This window comes from Eurypyga helias, unplaced genomic scaffold, assembly GCF_000690775.1.
Source record: "Eurypyga helias isolate BGI_N326 unplaced genomic scaffold, ASM69077v1 scaffold15540, whole genome shotgun sequence".
NCBI classification, from domain to species: Eukaryota; Metazoa; Chordata; class Aves; order Eurypygiformes; family Eurypygidae; genus Eurypyga; species Eurypyga helias.
Genome location: NW_010225244.1, coordinates 20,672 through 38,576, shown reverse-complemented (window position 1 = coordinate 38,576; position 17,905 = coordinate 20,672). Strand labels below are relative to the sequence as shown.

Below are 17,905 nucleotides of genomic sequence, written 5' to 3'. Positions count from 1 at the left end.
TTCTTGGTCCTTTTGGGGGTGACACAGCCTGTCCCGAGGCTCCAGACACAGGTACCTGTCACTCTGAGTCTCTTTGGAGGTGACACAGCCTGTCCCGTGGCTCCAGACACGGGTACCTGTCACTCTGAGTCTCTTTGGAGGTGACACAGCCTGTCCTGTGGTTCCAGACACGGGTACTTGTCACTCTCATCCCCTTTGGGGGTGACACAGCCTGTCCCGTGGCTCCAGACAGAGGTACCTGTCCCCGCTGTCCCCCGCGCTCTGCCAGGAAGGCCGATGCTCTGTTACTGCTCTGCTGCCCGTTGCCAGAGGGTGCCAGCGTCTCTTTGAGGCTTCCAGGACTTGGCGGTGTTTGCCCCCTCTGACAGCTCCCTCCACCTCCACACAAGGTGATGTGGGCCACTTCCTGGCATACAGGAGCAGGGAACTTGCTGGGGAGAGAAGGGGCCCATGGAAGAGCGCGGAACTGCTCCATCTAAACACCAAACAGGGTAAAACTGCGCTGTCTGGGTCTGAGTTTTCCTTTTTTAGGGATTTGCTTGTAACCCCCATTGTGAGGAGCCAAGATCGCTGCTCCGAGTGGCAGAGAAGTCCTTCCCAAGGGTGACCAAATTACTTGTGCGTTTGGCTGCCTCTGTGAGTGCAGAGGAATCGCCCCGAGGAAGACAGCGGCGTGCTGCTAGGATGCTCGAGGTTTAAGGTTTGTTTTAAGCCAGACGGAGGGAGGTCCCTGGCGTTACCCGCTCCACGGTGGAGTTGCTTGTTCAGTTCTCCTTGGTCCCGTAAAGTTTGCGCACGAGGGTGGCAATGGGATTTCCAGAGGCCAGCGCTACCGACAGCCTCGCTGCATGGGGGTCTCCCGCGTTTTTTCTCCCTCCCCTGTTTTTGGTTTGGTTTGGTTTTCGGCAGCCCAGTGTAACAGGCCCCAGAGACAGCGCAGGGTGAAACGTGCCTGTTTTCCACCGCAGCGCTGCTCCCGCTCCGTAATCCCTTCCTGCAAACCTCTAGCAGGAAAGCTCCTGCCAGGAATCCGCCCCCGTCCTTATCCACTTCTTGGGAAGTTCCAGTTGCCAGAGTCTCCGGAGCTCCTTAGCTGTGTTTGTAGAAGTGACTTGGGCCAAGTCAAAGCCGCCCCGCGGTGGGTCCTGCCGCCTCCCCAGCCTTTTGTCTGTCAAAACAGCAAATGCCCTTGGTCAGCGTGAGTTTAAAGGACTAACAAAGCCGCCTCTTTACCTGCCCATTTTCCCTGCACATCCTCTTGGATTGCTCTATCTCCCTCTTCTTTTAAGCTTTGTCCATGACCCCCAGCATTTACGCTGTCCTGTTTCTCCATCCTCCCACAAAAGCTGTTGCTGATTCTCTGATGTCTCGTAGGGGAATGGGCTCACCTCTTCCCTCCGTCTGCTGCCTCCTTTATAAAACCCCCAGGACCGAATTCTTCTGCAGCTTTTCCTGCTCTGAGTGTGGCTGAGGAGCTGAAGTGAGAGGGCTCATGTCTTTTCTCCCTGACCTTCTGCAGAAGTGGCCATGCACGTACGAAGCAAAAGGAACCCCACCGTCTGAAACGCAATGAAAGGGTGCCCAGACCTTTGCTTTCAGCAGGCAGCTCTGCAGTGAGCCTGGATCGGTGATGTTCAGGATGATGCCGGAGTGGGAAAACCAGAGCCCACAAGGTTTCACACCTGGAAGGGAGGGCAGCTGTGGGGCCAAGGGAGCTGGCAGTGACCAGGGAGCGTGGGCTGGGATTACACCCGTTGGAACATGTGCCAGAGAACAGGACAGAGGCTTCTCTGGGGCAGAGAGGTTTTTAAATCTGCTTGAGGCTTCAAATTGTATTTATTTTCTTTAATTGCATGTGTGGTATGTGTGAGCACGAGGGAGATGGCTTTGGTGTTTAATCTTTGAATACAACCTTGATACTGCAATGCCCGCTTAATTAGATAGAGTGAAACTCTTGAATTCTCCCAGGTGGGTTTTTTTAACTTCAGCAATTGAATGAAATCAGTACGATCCCACAAAATGTTCTGCTTGGCCGGACTTCTGTTTTCAGCTCCTCTTCTCAGCTGTAGTGAGCAGCAGGCCAGGAAACGCCTCCTTTCCTGACAAACACGGAGCAGCGGCACCGGCTTTACTCTGACCTGGCTCTTGCTCTCCCTTCCCAGCAAAGCCCCGGGAGCGGCGGTGGGCTGAGGTGGTGACCATCCCTCCCATGGGACGAGCACGTAGCACAGGTAGAGGGTGACATTTCTCAACTCCCCAGAGGTCCGGGAGCAGTTGCGGATTTCTCGAGCGGTGGCTCAGAGGGCAGGTTTCCTGTGGGGGTAAGCTAGCATCACTCGCCTCGCTTTCCTGGAAGTCGGTGGATGGCAGAAAGGCGAGTTAAAATCTGCAGCTGCTGCTATGACCTTCTCGTTACTTGGGCAGCGCTTCCTCTTGTGTGAGAGCGGCTCTACCTCGAGGCACAGCTCCCGTCTCACAGCCCCGTCCCGCTACACGCGTCCCGTCCCTCCGGCGTGGTGGTGGGTCCGTTCAGACACAGGTACCACAAGCTGAAGCCCCTTGCAAGGATGTCTCTGCTCAAGGAAGGATGGCTGTTGCTCAGGGATGAGCATCCCACAGGATTTCTCCGGCTGGGCCCAGGCCTGGGGGCTCCCGAAGCACCCCAAAGAAGGGCAGACAAAAGCTGTCCTTCACCAACCGTCAACCTTGCCCAAATAAGGCCCTTGCAGGAGGGGAGGCAGTGGCTGGGGAGGTCGCTTGGCTTTTTGTTTGTTCCCCTTTTTGAGAAACACCACTTAAAAAAAAAAGTTCCAGACAGAGCAGCCTTTGCCTCGCTCTGCTCTTTGCAACAGCAAGAAGCAGGCTCGCTTCCTCCGCAAGCATCTCTTGCTTCCCATTTATTTCAAGCTCCCTCCGGAGCGGGAGTTGCTGCTTTGCACGGAGGTCGTTGCTCTGGAGTAGGTTGCACGCAAATAACTTCATGCAGAGGTTCTGGAGTGTGAGGCTCCCATTCCTGCAGCCAGTCTGTGCTGGTGGGGTCTGCGTGTGTCGTCTTCATCCCGTGCTTCCTGGCTGGCAGCCGAGACCTCTGCTGTGACATCCCTTTGGTCTGGCACGGGGCACCGGTCCCGCTTCTGAAGCGTATCGGTGTGACAGCAGCTGGCTCTCTTCAGGCAGCAGTTCTTCACACCATCGCCTTCCTGTTTATGAAACCCTGATCCTTCCCTCCCCGATGCTCTTCCCAGTGCTGGGTGGGATGTAACTGGATCCTAGCAGGAGGCAGAGGCAGTCTAGGGCTCGCAAGCATCCTGGTTCATGGAGCTGATGTTGGGACTTGCTGGAGCTTAGCCCCACAGTCTGCTGACACAGAGTTGGATGATAGCATCTTTAAGCTGTGCACTAGGAACCATTAGCATCTGGCACCACTGGATTTGGGGATCGCCTTTCCTAGGACTGATGTGCCAATGACAGCAGGTTCCCGCAGGGCTTACAGCCGAGTCTTGGCGCCTCGGTACCAGCACCTGGCCCACCGCCGCTCCGACAGCATCGTCTCCCTTCCCCCAGGAACCAACATTTTGCTTTTCAAAACCATGGAATAAGGCCTAGAGGCAACTTAATTCTGCCCTGGAAGTGTCAAACTCACCCGGCGTGTGTGAGGTCACTTGGGAGTGGGCTCTTGCCTCAGCTCAGCCCACGTGTCTCTTGCCCTTTGACCCACAACCTGCCTGGTCGCATGCAGCTGCCTTGACCACGGTTTCCTTTGGTTTGTGCTTCTTGCTTTAGATTTATCGCCTTCTATTGGGATCGTTACCTGTTTGGTTGGTCCTTTCTGGTCCCTTCTCTTGGGAGCAGAGGCAGTGGAGGTGTGCACTCTCACAGCAGCCTTTCCCTCCATGGATGTCAGCCGCATCAGAAGCGAAGAGCTGATGGCTTCAGCTTCCAACCGAGACTGGTTCATGGTCTCTAGGTTTAGCAGAGGGGCTCTTCCTTGTGAAAAGCCTCAGGAATTCAAATCCCTGTCTCTAGGGAGTCTGAGCCAGTCCTCTGGCAAGGCAGGACGGGGTGAGGACGCAATTCTGTGTGCCCATAGCAGCACAGAGGTCAAAAAGCTGGTGAGAGGTCAGACCACAAACCAGGGTACTGCGTCGTCCCATCTCACGCTGAAAGGTGCCTGCCTTCTGCAGCCGCTTTTCATTCCTTGCACGAGCTGTACCTGCCCAAACGCAACCTTCAGCTTCTGTGTTTCCCTGCTGCAGTGTTGTTTTGAGATCCCTTGTGCCTCCTGCCACTGAGGAGGGAAAACAGGCTCGGGGAAGTGGGGGAGACCTATGGGGATGCCCCATGGAGACCCACCTGCAGTCCAGGGCAGCACTAAGCAACTTCCCAGCAGCAAAAGTCACATGGAGCTGGAAGAAAGTTCAGCAAGAACTGTGCCATTGTAAAGGAACAGCGCAGGGACAGCTAAAGGGATTGTGTAAAACAGCAAAGGACCGTGCAGTGTCGCTGGTGAAACAGCTGGGTGACTTTTGAAACCATCGAGGGCAACTCTTTTGCATAGATGAAGTGCAGATGGCCTCTGACGGGAACTGGGCGTAAGCACATGGCTCCCCCTTTTCCTTGCAAACACAGAAACTGGGAGAGAATTGATTCGGAGCCGTAGGGCTGAAGCCCTTGTCTGTGCTGCCTGACCTGGCCAGTTCCCATCTCCTTCCCCCTCTGGCTGTGGGAAGCATCCCGGGTGCACAAGAGCAGGGTGCAGAGCAGTGCAGGGTGCAGGAGCTGACCCGGGAGCAAGCGAGCAGGATTGTGCAACCCTCCCGTGAGATGTCGGCGTGCAAACCTCACATGGGGCCTCGCAGCAGCGTCCCGAAGAGTCGATACGCAGATGATCCGGCGGCAACTCTGACACGGGGCAGGGAAGGGTGCAGAAGCTGCCTCCTCCTGGCCTCTTCTCTGGAGACCCACAATTCAGCTGATCCTACGGGGAGAATGTTTGTGCTGGACTCAGCATTTGTGCTGCTCAGAGCGGGGTCAGCTTAATTTTGGGGAAGAAAGCTACACACACTCTCAGTTGCTCGTTGCAGTCCCATGTGGTGGCTGAAATTGCTCTTTCAATGCCTGTTTTCCCGTCTGTGACGTGACCCATCCTCCTGAAAAGCCTGCTGAGATTTGCTGATGGAAAGAGCCATGCCTAAGCACCCGTAAAGCCATCCAGTGTTTTCATCTGCCTGCTGGTATTGTGCAGCCATCGCCACACAATGCAATTTCCCCGTACGAAACCACAGTTTCCTTTCAGCGAAAACTCCCAAAATACATCCCAGTGACGTAACTACTACACCCGGGGTTCTCGTGTTGGTCTGGGTGCTGCTGAGTGCTCTGAGTTCAGAAGCCAGCTTGCAAAGTATGGGAGAATAGCAGCCTAAAGTTTTGGAGATGCTGAGGCTCCTCTTCCGCAGCAAGCCAAGGATCCAGGAGGCAAGTGTCTAGCTGATAAAATTATCTGCTCTGCGTTCAGCGCTGCGCTCTGTCTCTTCTGCAGGACACGAGAAGTCAGTGAACCGCCCGAGCGTAGAGAGCCGGACCTTTCCCGGTGGTAATTAACGACTTCTCTTTTGGAAAGGGCATTTCTGATGGTAAAACCTCTTTCTAAGAAGTGTCTTTCCTGGGTGCTGCCAGAATTCGGGAGTGTTTTGGGACCAGAGCATGTGTTGAAGGAACAGAAATTAAAACAGCTTCTGGTTAGTTGTTGATGAATAGGAAGTGAAATGCCAAAAGCGTAATCTGTTTCTAGCTCTCGCAGGGTGGGTTTGGTGGTTTTTTTTTTCCCTTTCTTGCATTTTAGATGTGACTGTCTCAACCAGCAAAGTGATAAAACGCGAGCAAAAACAAACCTGTCTCTTGGCTTCTGGCTTGTAAAATCCTTCCTCAAAAAAGGGGAAAGTAAGAAAGAGGATTTTTATTTTGAACTTGGTGCTGGGGGGAAAAAAAAACCAACCCCCAGCCCGTATGTGTGTCCCCAGCCTCTGATGTAGGGTGACTAAGCCCTTTGTTCCGAGGCGGCATTGGGAAGTTGTCTCCTCCTCTGACTTGAGCAACCTCCTGGGGTGTCCTTTGATTTTCCAGGAGCAGCAAATGTCATGTCCCAGTGGTGCAGGAATCTGTGTAAAATGGCCTCCCCCGAGGCCAGGGGTGTCGGAGGGTGGCTGATAGCTCACGGAGCAGTGCCTTGCACTGATGGGGTGGACCAGCAGAGATCTGTGCTTGTGGGGGGAAATCAATCCAGCCCCATCCAAGGCAGGATTTGGTGCCGGCTCGCTGGTGGGAGCACTGAAGGAGCTGATTTCCCCCCCTTGGGTGCGATCCCCAGGGGGACACCAGTGAGGGTTCTGTCATCGCTTTGGGGCACTCGGGCAGGGGTTTATTGTGGCTTTGGTGGATGTGCCAGCCGGCCACCCTGGGCACCCACTTCCCACGGCGGCAGCGGGACACCCACCCGCTCCCAGACCCACAGAGATGTTGGCTGCTCCTGCAGCGATGGCAGAGAGCGATGGAGGGGAGGAAGAGGTGACTGCAGGGGCCCCCACCGGTCTGATTCAGTCCTTCCGGAGATCAAAAATCAGTTAATTCTTAACTCTAATCTTGCTGTTTTCATGCAGTTCCTCCCTTCCCTCCAGGCTGGCTTTATCTCCTCTCACCTCCCCGTAGCTCCTGTCCCACTTTCAGGTCGTTTTGCCTCGCGCTGTGCCCACCCGCTTGACGTTGCCGGTGCCGAAGAGCCGGACCAGCGCTGCAGCTGGCAAACTGCGTGAAAAGACACGCGAGAAGTCGCGGCTCGAGTCTCTTCGGTCCTTTCTCACTGCAGTCACAGGAGTTTTATCTCATCCCCAGCCAAGGACTTGAACCTCCGGGAGAAAATGTTTCAAATCTGATTTGATTTTTTTGGGGGGGTGATTTTTCTATTCAAACTGAGCTCGTTACGTAAAGAAGGGGTGAAGGAGCCCCTAGATGCGACAGCAAATCTGTGGGCGCTCATTCAGATACAGCAGGCGCGGGCATCTGTGCTCTCACCTTCCAAAAACTTACTTCTTCACTCAAGTCTGAGGGTTTTTTGGGGAGAAAGAGCCATATCCTAGCTGAGAAGCAGTTCTTTTCTGAGCTCCCTTTGAATGCTTCTGCATCCCTCCCCGTAAGGAGGATTGCATCTGGCCCCAGGGGCAGCGTAAACTGACATCTCCAATGCTTGGGGACCTGCCAGAGCAGCTGAGCTGGCCCTGCCCTGCCCTCGAGGGACGGGTTGAGTTTTGGTATGGGAACTGTTCCTCCTGGTCGCTTTAGAAACGCGGAGCGTGCCCCTGGGAAGAAGCCATGGGGATGCCAAACCTCCCTGCAGACCCAGGACACCACTGGAACAGCAGCTTTTGGAGTTTGTCCGGGTGTAGCTGAGACTAAAATCTGATGTAGGTGCGAATCAACCTGCCAGAAATTCATTCTCTCTCCTTGGTGGTGGTGCTCTGATTCTTGGGAAACGTGTGCCGGTTGGCACTGTGTCCTTCCCCACCACCCATCAAAGCCTTTAACAGCAACTGGCTCCAGCTGCTGTCCCGGAACCCCAACCGAACTCAGAACCGCATCCCACGGAGCGACAGCGGGTGGGAGACCACCACTGACTGTCCACAGCTCGCCTGGCCTTGCTAACCGAGTTTATTGGGAAAACCTTAGCGAGTATCACAGCCCCTCTGTGCTGACACTTGTTTATTGTCCCACAGGCAAAATCAGAGATCACTTGGATAGAGAAAGACCTCGTGGACTCGGCAGACAAGGTAAGAGCCTGACGCGGATGTGCACGTCAAAGAGACTCGTGCATCTAATTCACACTTTGTCCCACGTACGCGAGGGCGTAAGCAGAGCTCGCCAGGCCCGCTCTGCAAAGCAAACCCTTCATTGCAGCAGGCCCCACCGGCCTGTCTCAGCTAAGTGGGACTGCTAATACAGAAACTCACTCGCTCACGTGACATCCTGGACCTGACTTCATCCTCCTCCTCCTTCCTCCCCACACCAAACCCCTTTCAGCGCTGTCATTTATGTCTCCTGTGGCTTTCTGATCTTGTCAGCTTCCTGGGGTGGGCGCTCCAGCGTTCTAGTGGCATTTTTGATCACTTTTCCCTGTGCTGTGCATCGGGTAACACAACGTGCAAACTTGTCTTGGTCGGGACAGGATTTATCCTGCCGGGCTGAGACGCAGAGAGCCGGCTGCATCTCCTGGCTGCACTGAGCACCAGCGAGCTTCCTTGGGAGTGGCGATGCTCACCTTTGGATGGCACGCTGTGGACACGGTTTCTGCTTCGCTCGGACTGTGGCGGAATGAAGGAGGTGTCAGTATGACCCGAGCCTCCTGCAGACTCGTGCTCAGCGGCTGCACGGTGCTGTTTCACGCTGCTCTGGCGCCCACTCCCAGCTCCTTTGCTTTGGACCTCACCAGCTATTGAGGTTCCCTCTGTGGAGCTGGGACCAGCTGCCCTGCTGGTATTAAGTCATTTGTTTCTTTCATTATTGGCTCTCAAAAAGCACGTTATGGGGGCGGAGGAGGCGAGACAGTCATAAGTACTGTCACTGGGTCCAAACCAAGATCCTCTTTTCATACGCTGCGTTCTCTGGAGAAATTCAGAGATCAACACTGACACGGGGGTATTTCTAATTGCAAAGGTGTGTGGGTGTCCTCTTACTCATTTCAGGGGGTTTCTTTCTTACCTGCACTCTCTGGGGTCTGGCTGCAGAAAACATCTGTCCTGACCCAGTGGAAAGGTCAAAGAGGAACAGACTTGGAGGGGGAAGGAGGCAAAAAGGATTGGTTTTAAAATGAAAAAATACCGAGTGATCTAAACACCTCTGTCCTGCCAATAAATCTGGGTAGAAGTGAGCTCAGAAGCTGTCTGCGTCAGAAATGCCCTTAAAAATACCTCACGTGGAACTCCTTAAGGAGGAGTTCACGTGGAACTCTGGCGTCCACAGCAAGGCCCCTCGTGCAGCAGAAAAGCCAACGAAGGACTGGATGCCAGTCCTAGTGATGGCAGAGGATTTGCCCATGGGACTGATGCATCCTCAATCCCATCATCCCTGTGCCAGCAGGAGAGTAAAGAGATGTGCAGCATTCCGAGGTGGTGTCAGACTTCTGGGGCAGGCTTTCATGAGTTTTTCCTCTTCCTTTTTAAAGAGTAAGTGGCTTATCAGAGTATTCCCGTTGTGGAAATACTCCCAGATATCACAGCCTGACATGAGATTCACATGGCACTAGATGGAAGTCACTTTAACTAGACCATGTGTGTTTTCTGTCAGCATCTTGTCAGAGCCCAGGAACCCAACTACGAACAAGGAGCTGTGAGACTCTTTTTAAAAGCGAAACCAGAAGAAAAAAAAGCCCCAACCACAAGCGCTGTTGCTGGGGAGCGGGAGCGTGAACCTGCCTCCGTGCGACCGAGTCGCTTGTCTCCACTGCGCATCTGCCAGCCGGGCTTTAACCACCTGTATCTCCTCCATCCGGCAACCTCAAGCGCGGGGCATCCATGCAGCGCCGCGGGAGCCTCCCTGATCCCCGGGAACCGGCCGCGTTTCCCCGGGCGCTCGCAGGGGTGGCGGATCCTGGGTCTGTGCGATGTTGATGGGGATGGGAGGATGGAGAGGGACCCTAAACTTCCTCGCATCTGCGCGTTCCTTACGCTCTGGCTGCAGAGGAAACATCGAGCCAAGCGCTGCAGCCTGCAGCTGCCTGCCCCCAGCCCGCTCCCCAACCCGGTCAGTACCGCCGCTACCTCGCTTTGCTTCCCTTGGTGAGGCTGGTTGCTTGTCCGGGTGGGCTGATGCTTCGCGTGGATACTTGGAGGGGTCTGGCTTGCTTTTCTTTTTCTGCCTTTTGGGATAGTTCCCTTAATGGTGCCATTGGAAGAAACTTCCATCTTTGCCAGCCAAGCCTGTTTGTGCTGCAGCCCTGTGAGACGGCAGCTGCCTGGCTGGTGCTTTCGTGCCGGAGACGTGTTCTGGTGTGCTGCTAAACAGGCTGCGGGACCTGGTCTCCCCACTGTTGGATTGCAAGCTGGGGGATGAGTCCATGGGCAGAAACCTGCCTTGTGTCAGCAAGATGCCAAATGCCATCTCAGAGCTTTCCTCCGAAATCTGTCGGCAGTGTCGCTGCTGGTGCTTTTGGTCCAGTTGGCACGTAGGTGGTGTTGGATGTGTGTTGCTGATGTGGTCTGGCTGGCAGGCGGCGTATGCAAATCTCTGCCTGCCTTGAGGTACAGCTTGGGCTGCTGAAACCGCTCGCAGTTAAACACACCGGGTCTTGCTGTTGGCCAAGGCGAGGAATTCCTGCCGCTGTGAAAGTACGTCGCTCCGCCGCGACGGAGGGGTCCACGTGCCTTGGGGGTGGATACAGGAGTTCATTTAAGTGTTCCTCTGCGTCAGTGTGTGATGCTGCAGGGTTGTACAGGTGCTGGTGCTGTGTAGACCTGGTTTCTCTCTAGTGTTCTCATGAAGATAAGGGTGCTGTTGGCCAAGGCGAGGAATTCCTGCCGCTGTGAAAGTACGTCGCTCCGCCGCGACGGAGGGGTCCACGTGCCTTGGGGGTGGATACAGGAGTTCATTTAAGTGTTCCTCTGCGTCAGTGTGTGATGCTGCAGGGTTGTACAGGTGCTGGTGCTGTGTAGACCTGGTTTCTCTCTAGTGTTCTCATGAAGATAAGGGGAAGGGAAAGGGACTACAACCTCCACTGGGCCCAGGTCTCTCCCTGCTGTGGGGTCTCCCCCTTGGAGGAGAGACGAGCAGGAGGAGAGCCCTCGGCTGACTCCCGCTCCGGCTCTCGGCTAGAAGTGGGAAGCTGTCCCTAACCAACAGCTGTTTGCCATGGACTAAGCCTCCGGGTGAAACCAGAAGTGTAAGGTGGCTGCTCTAAGCTGGGAGATCATCTGGAACATGAAAACTTGTTGTTACAGGGATTATAAGATCTTTCTTGTCTGTGATCACTGAGACCAGCAAAAGGCAGGATAACAACGGGGGGAGCTCCCGTCCCCCTGTGCTCGCCCGTACATGCTGTACCGCTGAGAGCGTGGGCTTCTGTGCTGGGTCTTAGTGTCTGAACAGTGCAGGATCTTGAGAGAACAAAGCTACCAGCACGGAAACACAGCTACGTCCTAATCTAGAGAAAAGCCAAGCATGAGAGCGGGAAGGGAAGGTGCAGGTAGGCAACCACATCCGTGGGTGCTTGGCAGAGCCACCCTCCCCGAAAAGGTGCTGGGTGGGTGGGGAGTGGGCTGGGGTGCAGAGGAGAGGCAGAGGCTGAAACTCGGTTCCTGTTGTTTTTAAAAGGTCCTTTGATTAGGTGGATTCCAGACCAAGTTTCTGAGTAGTTTTAGAGAAGGAAGTTTAACTTTTCCCCCCAACTCTGCAGGGGGAAAAACTAAATAGTAGTTGCAGCTTTCTGGCTGTATCTGTCCTAGGGTCAGACAGCAACTGAGTTTATAGAACCACAGACTGGTTTGGGTGGGAAGGGACCTTAAAGCCCACCCAGCCCCACCCCCTGCCATGGGCAGGGACACCTTCCACTAGACCAGGTTGCTCCAAGCCTCATCCAGCCTGGCCTTGGACACTCCCAGGGATGAGGCATCCACAGCTTCTCTTGGCAACCTGTCCCAGTGCTCCCACCCTCTGCGGGAAGAATTTCTTCCTGATGTCCAGTCTCCATCTCCCTCTTTCCGTTTAAACCCGCTACCCCTTGTCCTGTCACCACATGCCCTTTGGAACATAACTGCTGGCCTTCGGGTCCAAATAGCGACCAGACCATGTCTAACACGGGGTAACATGGGACTGAAGTGCTGAGAAGCCTGGGCCTGCCCTTACGAGATGTACAGCTTCCAGGGATTTCTGGCCTGAGGAAGATTCATGACTGTAGAACTGGGAAGCTGAGTCCTGCCTGTGGGCTCTCCCTGTGGTCAGTTGGGATTGGGGCTGGAACAAGCTCAGGGGAAACCCAAGTACAGAGATAGTGGCTAGGTAAAATCAAGAGAAGTAGAGGGAAAGGCGCAGCTGGAAGACCAGCAGTATGAAAAGTCTGTTTATATTTGGGATGCAAACAGAAAGCAGCACAAGTTTCTGTCGAGCTGAACTCTGGGCTGAGTGTTCCAGAGGCATGGACAAGGTTTGCTGGGGAAGGGAGCTGTTTCAGCATCACCTCAGGGTCTGTGCCTGGTCTTGTGCGCTGGCCTAGCTTCGTTGATGAGTTTGTTCTAGGTACTAGAACAGTAAATCTCTTTCTAATTCCTTATTTTTTTTAAATAAAAGAATGTGTTTTCAACAAAACATATGCCAGAGACCTTGGCTTCCCCTCAATCTTCTTGAAGGCTTGAGTCTGTTAAAGCATCATCTGTACGTGCCGAAGATGCACTAAGACTTATGTTGCTCAGATTGCTGAGCAGATGGGCTCCAACATGTCTGATTTTTGCCAGCCCTGGCCGTGTTTTGACAACAGTGCCGTATTTTTTGTGTTGTGGGATTTTTAGTGGCATAAACACTGCTGGGTTTGCTACCGGCGCCTTAAAAAGGAAGGTGCTTCTCAAGCGCCCTTCTGAAACGCTGTTCAAAGAAACGCAACCCCTCGGTGCGAGGAGCAGAGCGTTTGAGGGGCGTGCAGGGTATTTAGCAAGGCTCCTGGTGCAAGCCTCTCCGGGACACTGTATTCCAGCTGCTGAAGCCGGGAGGTACCTGTGAGTCCTCTCTAGTGTTTTCATAAACATGGGAGAAGGGAAAGGGCCTACAACCTCCACTGGTCCCATCCCCGGGTCTCTCCCTGCTGTGGGGTCTCCCCCTTGGAGGAGAGACGAGCAGGAGGAGAGCCCTCGGCTGACCTGTGGTTCTCTCAGCTGTGGTTCCTGTGAGTCTGTAGGGTTTCATAATCCAACAAGGCTTGCTTTCCCTTGTGCAGGAGTATATTCCCAGTTAACTGCGTCCCCTCTGTTTCAGGGAGAAGGTGTTGTGAAAGAAATCAACATCACGCACCATGTGAAGGAAGGCTCCGAGAAAGCCGACCCGTCGCAGTTTGAGCTCCTGAAGGTGCTGGGGCAGGGCTCTTTCGGCAAGGTGAGTTCACTTGTGCCTGTGCCTCAGGCCAGATAAATGATTCTGATGACAACAGGGACTATCCCCAGCGAAACCACTTTCCTGATTCCCATCAGATCGTGAGAATCTGACTGCTGAGCCCACTTAGCAAATGATTGCTTCTGCCTCGAAAGGCAGCTGCAGTGATGCCTTCTCCTGAGGGCCAGCCTGTGTGTCCAGAGCTCCCCTGCAATTCCTTTTTCAGTGGTCAGGAGGAAAGGCTCCTGCTCGTGGATGCAGGGCAGAGGGACCTCCGGCAGCTCTCTAGCTGGTTGCCCAGCTGTTGGCAGAATTGAGGGCTTGGGGACTCAAGCATGTTCCTGTCTTCTCAGAAGCGATGCTGCGTGCATCTGGGTTTGGCCCCTGTTTACGGTCCGGTTTCCCTTCTGTGAAGGGGGAAGGAAGCAGCCTGTAACTCTTATCTGTTTCAATGTATAAATAATCCAGGTCTCTTACAGACCATCTGCTCACGCATTAAATCAACTTCATGTCAATCAGTTACCAGCAGTAACAGTGGGGCTTGCACAGGACTGTGTGCTGTTGCCTGGGCAAAGGCAGCAGTGGCTTTGAGCAAAAGAAACGTGGTGTCTTTTTGAAGCTGCTTAAAACCAGGTAGTCTGAGACACCAGGGAAGGAGGTAAAAGTCAAACCAAGTCACCAGAAGGCTTTGAGGTACACTGAAGTATCAGTGCTTCGAGTCACAGCTCCCAGGCATCAGCCACGGCCCCACGGTAACCGCAGTGAGCAAGAGGTGTGCAAGAGGGGAGAGGAGGAGGGTGCACTGTGAAGGCACCAGCGCTGAAATGGCTGGAGACAGGGGCTGAGAGAAGCCTACATGCAGCACTTTCCTGAAAACCCCATGAGTTTTCACACGGAGATCTTGAGGTACAGCCTCAGTCCTGTGGCCTGCTGCTGTTCAGGGTTGCCGTGAGGTTTGCCGCTTTGGGAGGCATCCAACTCCTACTGCCGATGTTTAGTGCTCGGGTAACGCGGTGTTCTTCTGCCTCAGGTTTTCCTGGTGAGAAAAATAACACCGCCAGACAGCAACCACCTCTATGCCATGAAAGTGCTCAAGAAGGCGACGCTGAAAGGTAGGAGACTCTTACTCTGGTGCTTTTATCCTCTCTTAAAGAGCAGCGGGGAAATGTCACAGCGGTCACTGCTGGCCCCAGGGTGACCTGGGTGAAAGAGAAGTATCTTTATCTCAGCAAAACATCCTTCTGTAAAAACCCTTGCTGCAGTGCTGGAGGTGGAAAAGATCTGGCTCGAGCTGCCTGGTACTAAAGGGCTTAAGGCTGGGGGCACACCAGGGTACCGTCTGCCTTCTTCAGGGTCTGAGCTGTTCCTCACTCTTCCCACAGTGCGTGACCGATTAAGGACAAAGATAGAAAGGGACATCCTGGCTGATGTAAACCATCCCTTCGTGGTGAAACTCCACTACGGTGAGTGTGGAGCTGGCTGGGACACTGGGAGAGGGGCAGCAGGCTCCAACAGACGCTGAGTGCTTTCAGTCACAATAGAGAAAGATGCTACTACAGGCACAACAGCCGTGAGCGGGTAGATGAGCGTGAGGCATCCAGCAAGAGGCTGCTTGGAGGATGCTGAGAGACTCTCATGGTCCCTCACAGGCTTCAGGAGATACCCGAAATGGAGAAGGGGCCCGGATCAGTCCGTACCTCTCAACGGCTGTGCTGCTCTGGAGCCTTCACAATCCCCTTAACACAAATCCTTTCCTGGAAAGGCCTTTGGTCCCATGCCTGCTCTAGCTGTTGAATGGAGAACAGAGCATAGACCAGGAAGAGAGGTTTAAACATCAAATCCTTGGGATTAAAACATTAAATCAGGAGAAATTGAGAAAGCGGAGTAAACTAGTCAAGCCAGAGTTTGGCAGGATTAATGCTCTGACTCTGAGGAAGGCGAGGACAGCTTCTTTCCCTGTAAAATGGCCAGTGCTTCTCCCAGGAAAACAGAAAAAACACTGGCTGACAGGGAACCAACCCCCCATAAAATGAGGATTTTCTGCAGCGCCAGAGTGCTGCCGGTGAGCTCCCATTTCAACGCCTTGGACAGGCTGTCTCATTTACCCCAGATAATTACCCCTGCCTCTGTTTGACCTCGTAACCATGCAGGGCAACTGCACAACTGAAGCCGTTGGGATTTAAGTGATTAATGTAACTCGATGGAGCCTTCCCTCAGCGGAGGGGTCTGATTCCCACTCCGGCTTGTGTTTCAGCATTCCAGACGGAGGGGAAGCTGTATCTCATCTTGGATTTCCTCAGAGGAGGTGACCTTTTCACTCGGCTTTCCAAAGAGGTGGGTATGCTCTGGTATCTTGGTGGGTTGCTGAGGTTCTCAGTTCAGCTGGGCTTAATCGCCTGGAGAAGCGATTGACCCTTGCAGTGTCTTTGAGAGAGGTGGAAACAACCTCCATCCTGCTGCTAGCCCAGAGCTGGCAACAGGATGGGACGTCTCAGGACCCCTCTCCTCTGGCAGAAAAGCAGGAGCATAGGAGACAGGTCTCACCTTTGCTGAGCATCACGTTAATCACAGAATCACAGGATGGTTTGGGTGGGAAGGGACCTTAAAGATCATCTAGTTCCAACCCCCCTGCCATGGGCAGGGACACCTTCCACTAGACCAGGTTGCTCCAAGCCTCATCCAGCCTGGCCTTGGACACTTCCAGGGAGGGGGCATCCACAGCTTCTCTGGGCAACCTGTCCCAGTGCCTCCCCACTCTCTGCGGGAAGCATTCCTTCCTGATATCTAACCTAAACCTCCCCACTTTCAATTTAACCCCGTTCCCCCTTGTCCTGTCACTCCCTGCCCTTGGAAAAATTCCCCCACAGCTTTCTTGTAGACCCCCCAGGCACTGGAAGGGGCTCTGAGGTCTCCCTGGAGCCTTCCCTGCTCCAGGCTGAACCTCCCAACTCTCTGACTTAAGAACGAAACCAGGCGAGAGCCCTGTCCTGCTGCAGTGTTGGCTGGTTGTGTCGCCTCGCTGGGACGGGGCAGGGGCAGGGAACGGGAGGGGTAAGGAGAAGTTGTGCCAGGTGAAGACGGCTGAGAACATAACCTGCTTAACGTAAACGAAGAGGTTTTTAAAAACCTGTCTGCTGCTTAGCAACCTGGTTTGTTTTTTGCTGTTGCTGCTTAATTGAATCTTTAGGATGGTGGGCGAAGCCTGGGAAACGTAGGTATGCAAGGGCAGGAGGGAGCAACGTGGATGTGAAAGGTCTTGTGTAGGCGCAGCGGAGGTGGTCCCGCTGCCAACATCGTAACCCCAGCGCCTGTCCCCTTCCTCTCCCTTCCCACAGGTCATGTTCACCGAGGAGGACGTGAAGTTCTACCTAGCAGAGCTGGCGCTGGGTCTCGACCATTTGCACAGCCTGGGAATCATCTACCGGGATCTCAAACCAGAGAAGTACGTGCGGCACAGCTGAGGCAGGGAACCGAGCCCCGTGCAGACGGCGGAGCAGAACGATGCCCGAGGCCGGGCAGATGGAAGGCAGCGGTGCCAGCCCACGAGGCTCCTGCTCCTCGGATCAGGAGCGCTGCCGAGGCAGCATGTGTGTGCCACATGTCTGAGCAGTAATCCTGGGCAGTCTCCGGGCTCCAGCCTGAAGTGATCGAGAGCCTTCGGAGGGAGAAGGCATCCGGCTGGGTCTCTGCGGAGACACGTACCAGCTGCACGGCTTGGTTATTCTTACCTGGGGGGGATCCAAGGGGGGTAGTCTGTGTGGGTCATTCCTTCAGTGGTAAGTTGAGGGTGCAGAGAGAAGGGAGCTGCTCTTTTTCCCACTTGTGTCTTGGTGATGGAGCTTAAAGCACTGTGGGAAGGCAACTTTCTCCCCTGGATTCTGGGAGCATCGCAGAGCAGCCTCGGCCACGTGTGTTGCTCTCACCCGCCCTTATTGCGGACAGTAACAGCTTGTTTTGTTCATTCATGCTGCAGCATCCTCTTGGATGAAGAAGGGCACATCAAACTCACAGGTAAGGGACTCCACAAAAGCCTTGTGCTCCAGCAAGGCTGGTTCTTGAAACAGAGCGCTTCCCTTCGGCCTCTCTACCCTGGCTGATTGCTCAGAGCCCGTGCATGTGTGCTGATGGTTTTTCTCTTACGCAGATTTTGGCTTGAGTAAGGAGGCTATAGACCACGAGAAGAAAGCCTATTCCTTCTGCGGGACGGTGGAATATATGGCCCCAGAGGTTGTGAATCGCCAGGGCCACTCACACAGTGCGGACTGGTGGTCCTACGGGGTGTTAATGGTACGTACCCAGCTAGCCTGCGTGCAGACCCCACTCGGCAGCCGCTCTCGGGCACCGTTCCGCGTGTCTGGCAGATGTGCTGACCCAGGGGTGGTCTCCGGGCTCCCCGAAACGGCTCTGCGGCAGGCTGGCCAGGCATCCAGCCGGGAACGCGGGTGTCTCGGGGGAGGTGGAGCTCCCAAGGCTGTTGTCCCAGTGAGCGCTGGGGTGCCCAGCGTGGGGTGCCCAGCGTGGGGGTGTCCATGTCAACCCCAGCATTGGGATGTCGGTGTCTGTGCAGATCTGGTGCCACCGTCTGGCGGTTGCCGCAGCCGAGGGCTCCCTGGCTCGAACGTGTTCCCACTGCACACCTCGTGAACCAAGCTCCTTCCGAGAACATACGATACCTGCGATCTCTGTTAGAGCTGGGCTTTTGATGCCTTGCAAGCTTCTCGCTAGCTTTGGCGAGCTCCCAGATGAGGTGCAGTGGGATCTGTCCAACCCTCAGACTTGCTCAACC

General features: G+C 54.5%; 1 protein-coding gene across 1 annotated transcript in view; it reads left to right on the top strand.

The window, feature by feature from the left end:
* Positions 1–5,380: 5,380 nt before the first annotated feature.
* RPS6KA1 (ribosomal protein S6 kinase, 90kDa, polypeptide 1) overlaps positions 5,381–17,905 on the top strand; it is an 18,537-nt gene continuing 6,012 nt past the window's right edge. Inside the window, exons 1-9 of the mRNA XM_010148801.1 lie at positions 5,381–5,475; positions 7,767–7,820; positions 13,006–13,122; positions 14,150–14,231; positions 14,502–14,582; positions 15,374–15,453; positions 16,455–16,561; positions 17,093–17,130; positions 17,264–17,406. Of these exons, the coding sequence (XP_010147103.1) occupies positions 5,434–5,475; positions 7,767–7,820; positions 13,006–13,122; positions 14,150–14,231; positions 14,502–14,582; positions 15,374–15,453; positions 16,455–16,561; positions 17,093–17,130; positions 17,264–17,406 (744 nt within the window). The 5' untranslated portion in view covers positions 5,381–5,433. The remainder of the gene's footprint in view (positions 5,476–7,766; positions 7,821–13,005; positions 13,123–14,149; positions 14,232–14,501; positions 14,583–15,373; positions 15,454–16,454; positions 16,562–17,092; positions 17,131–17,263; positions 17,407–17,905) is intronic.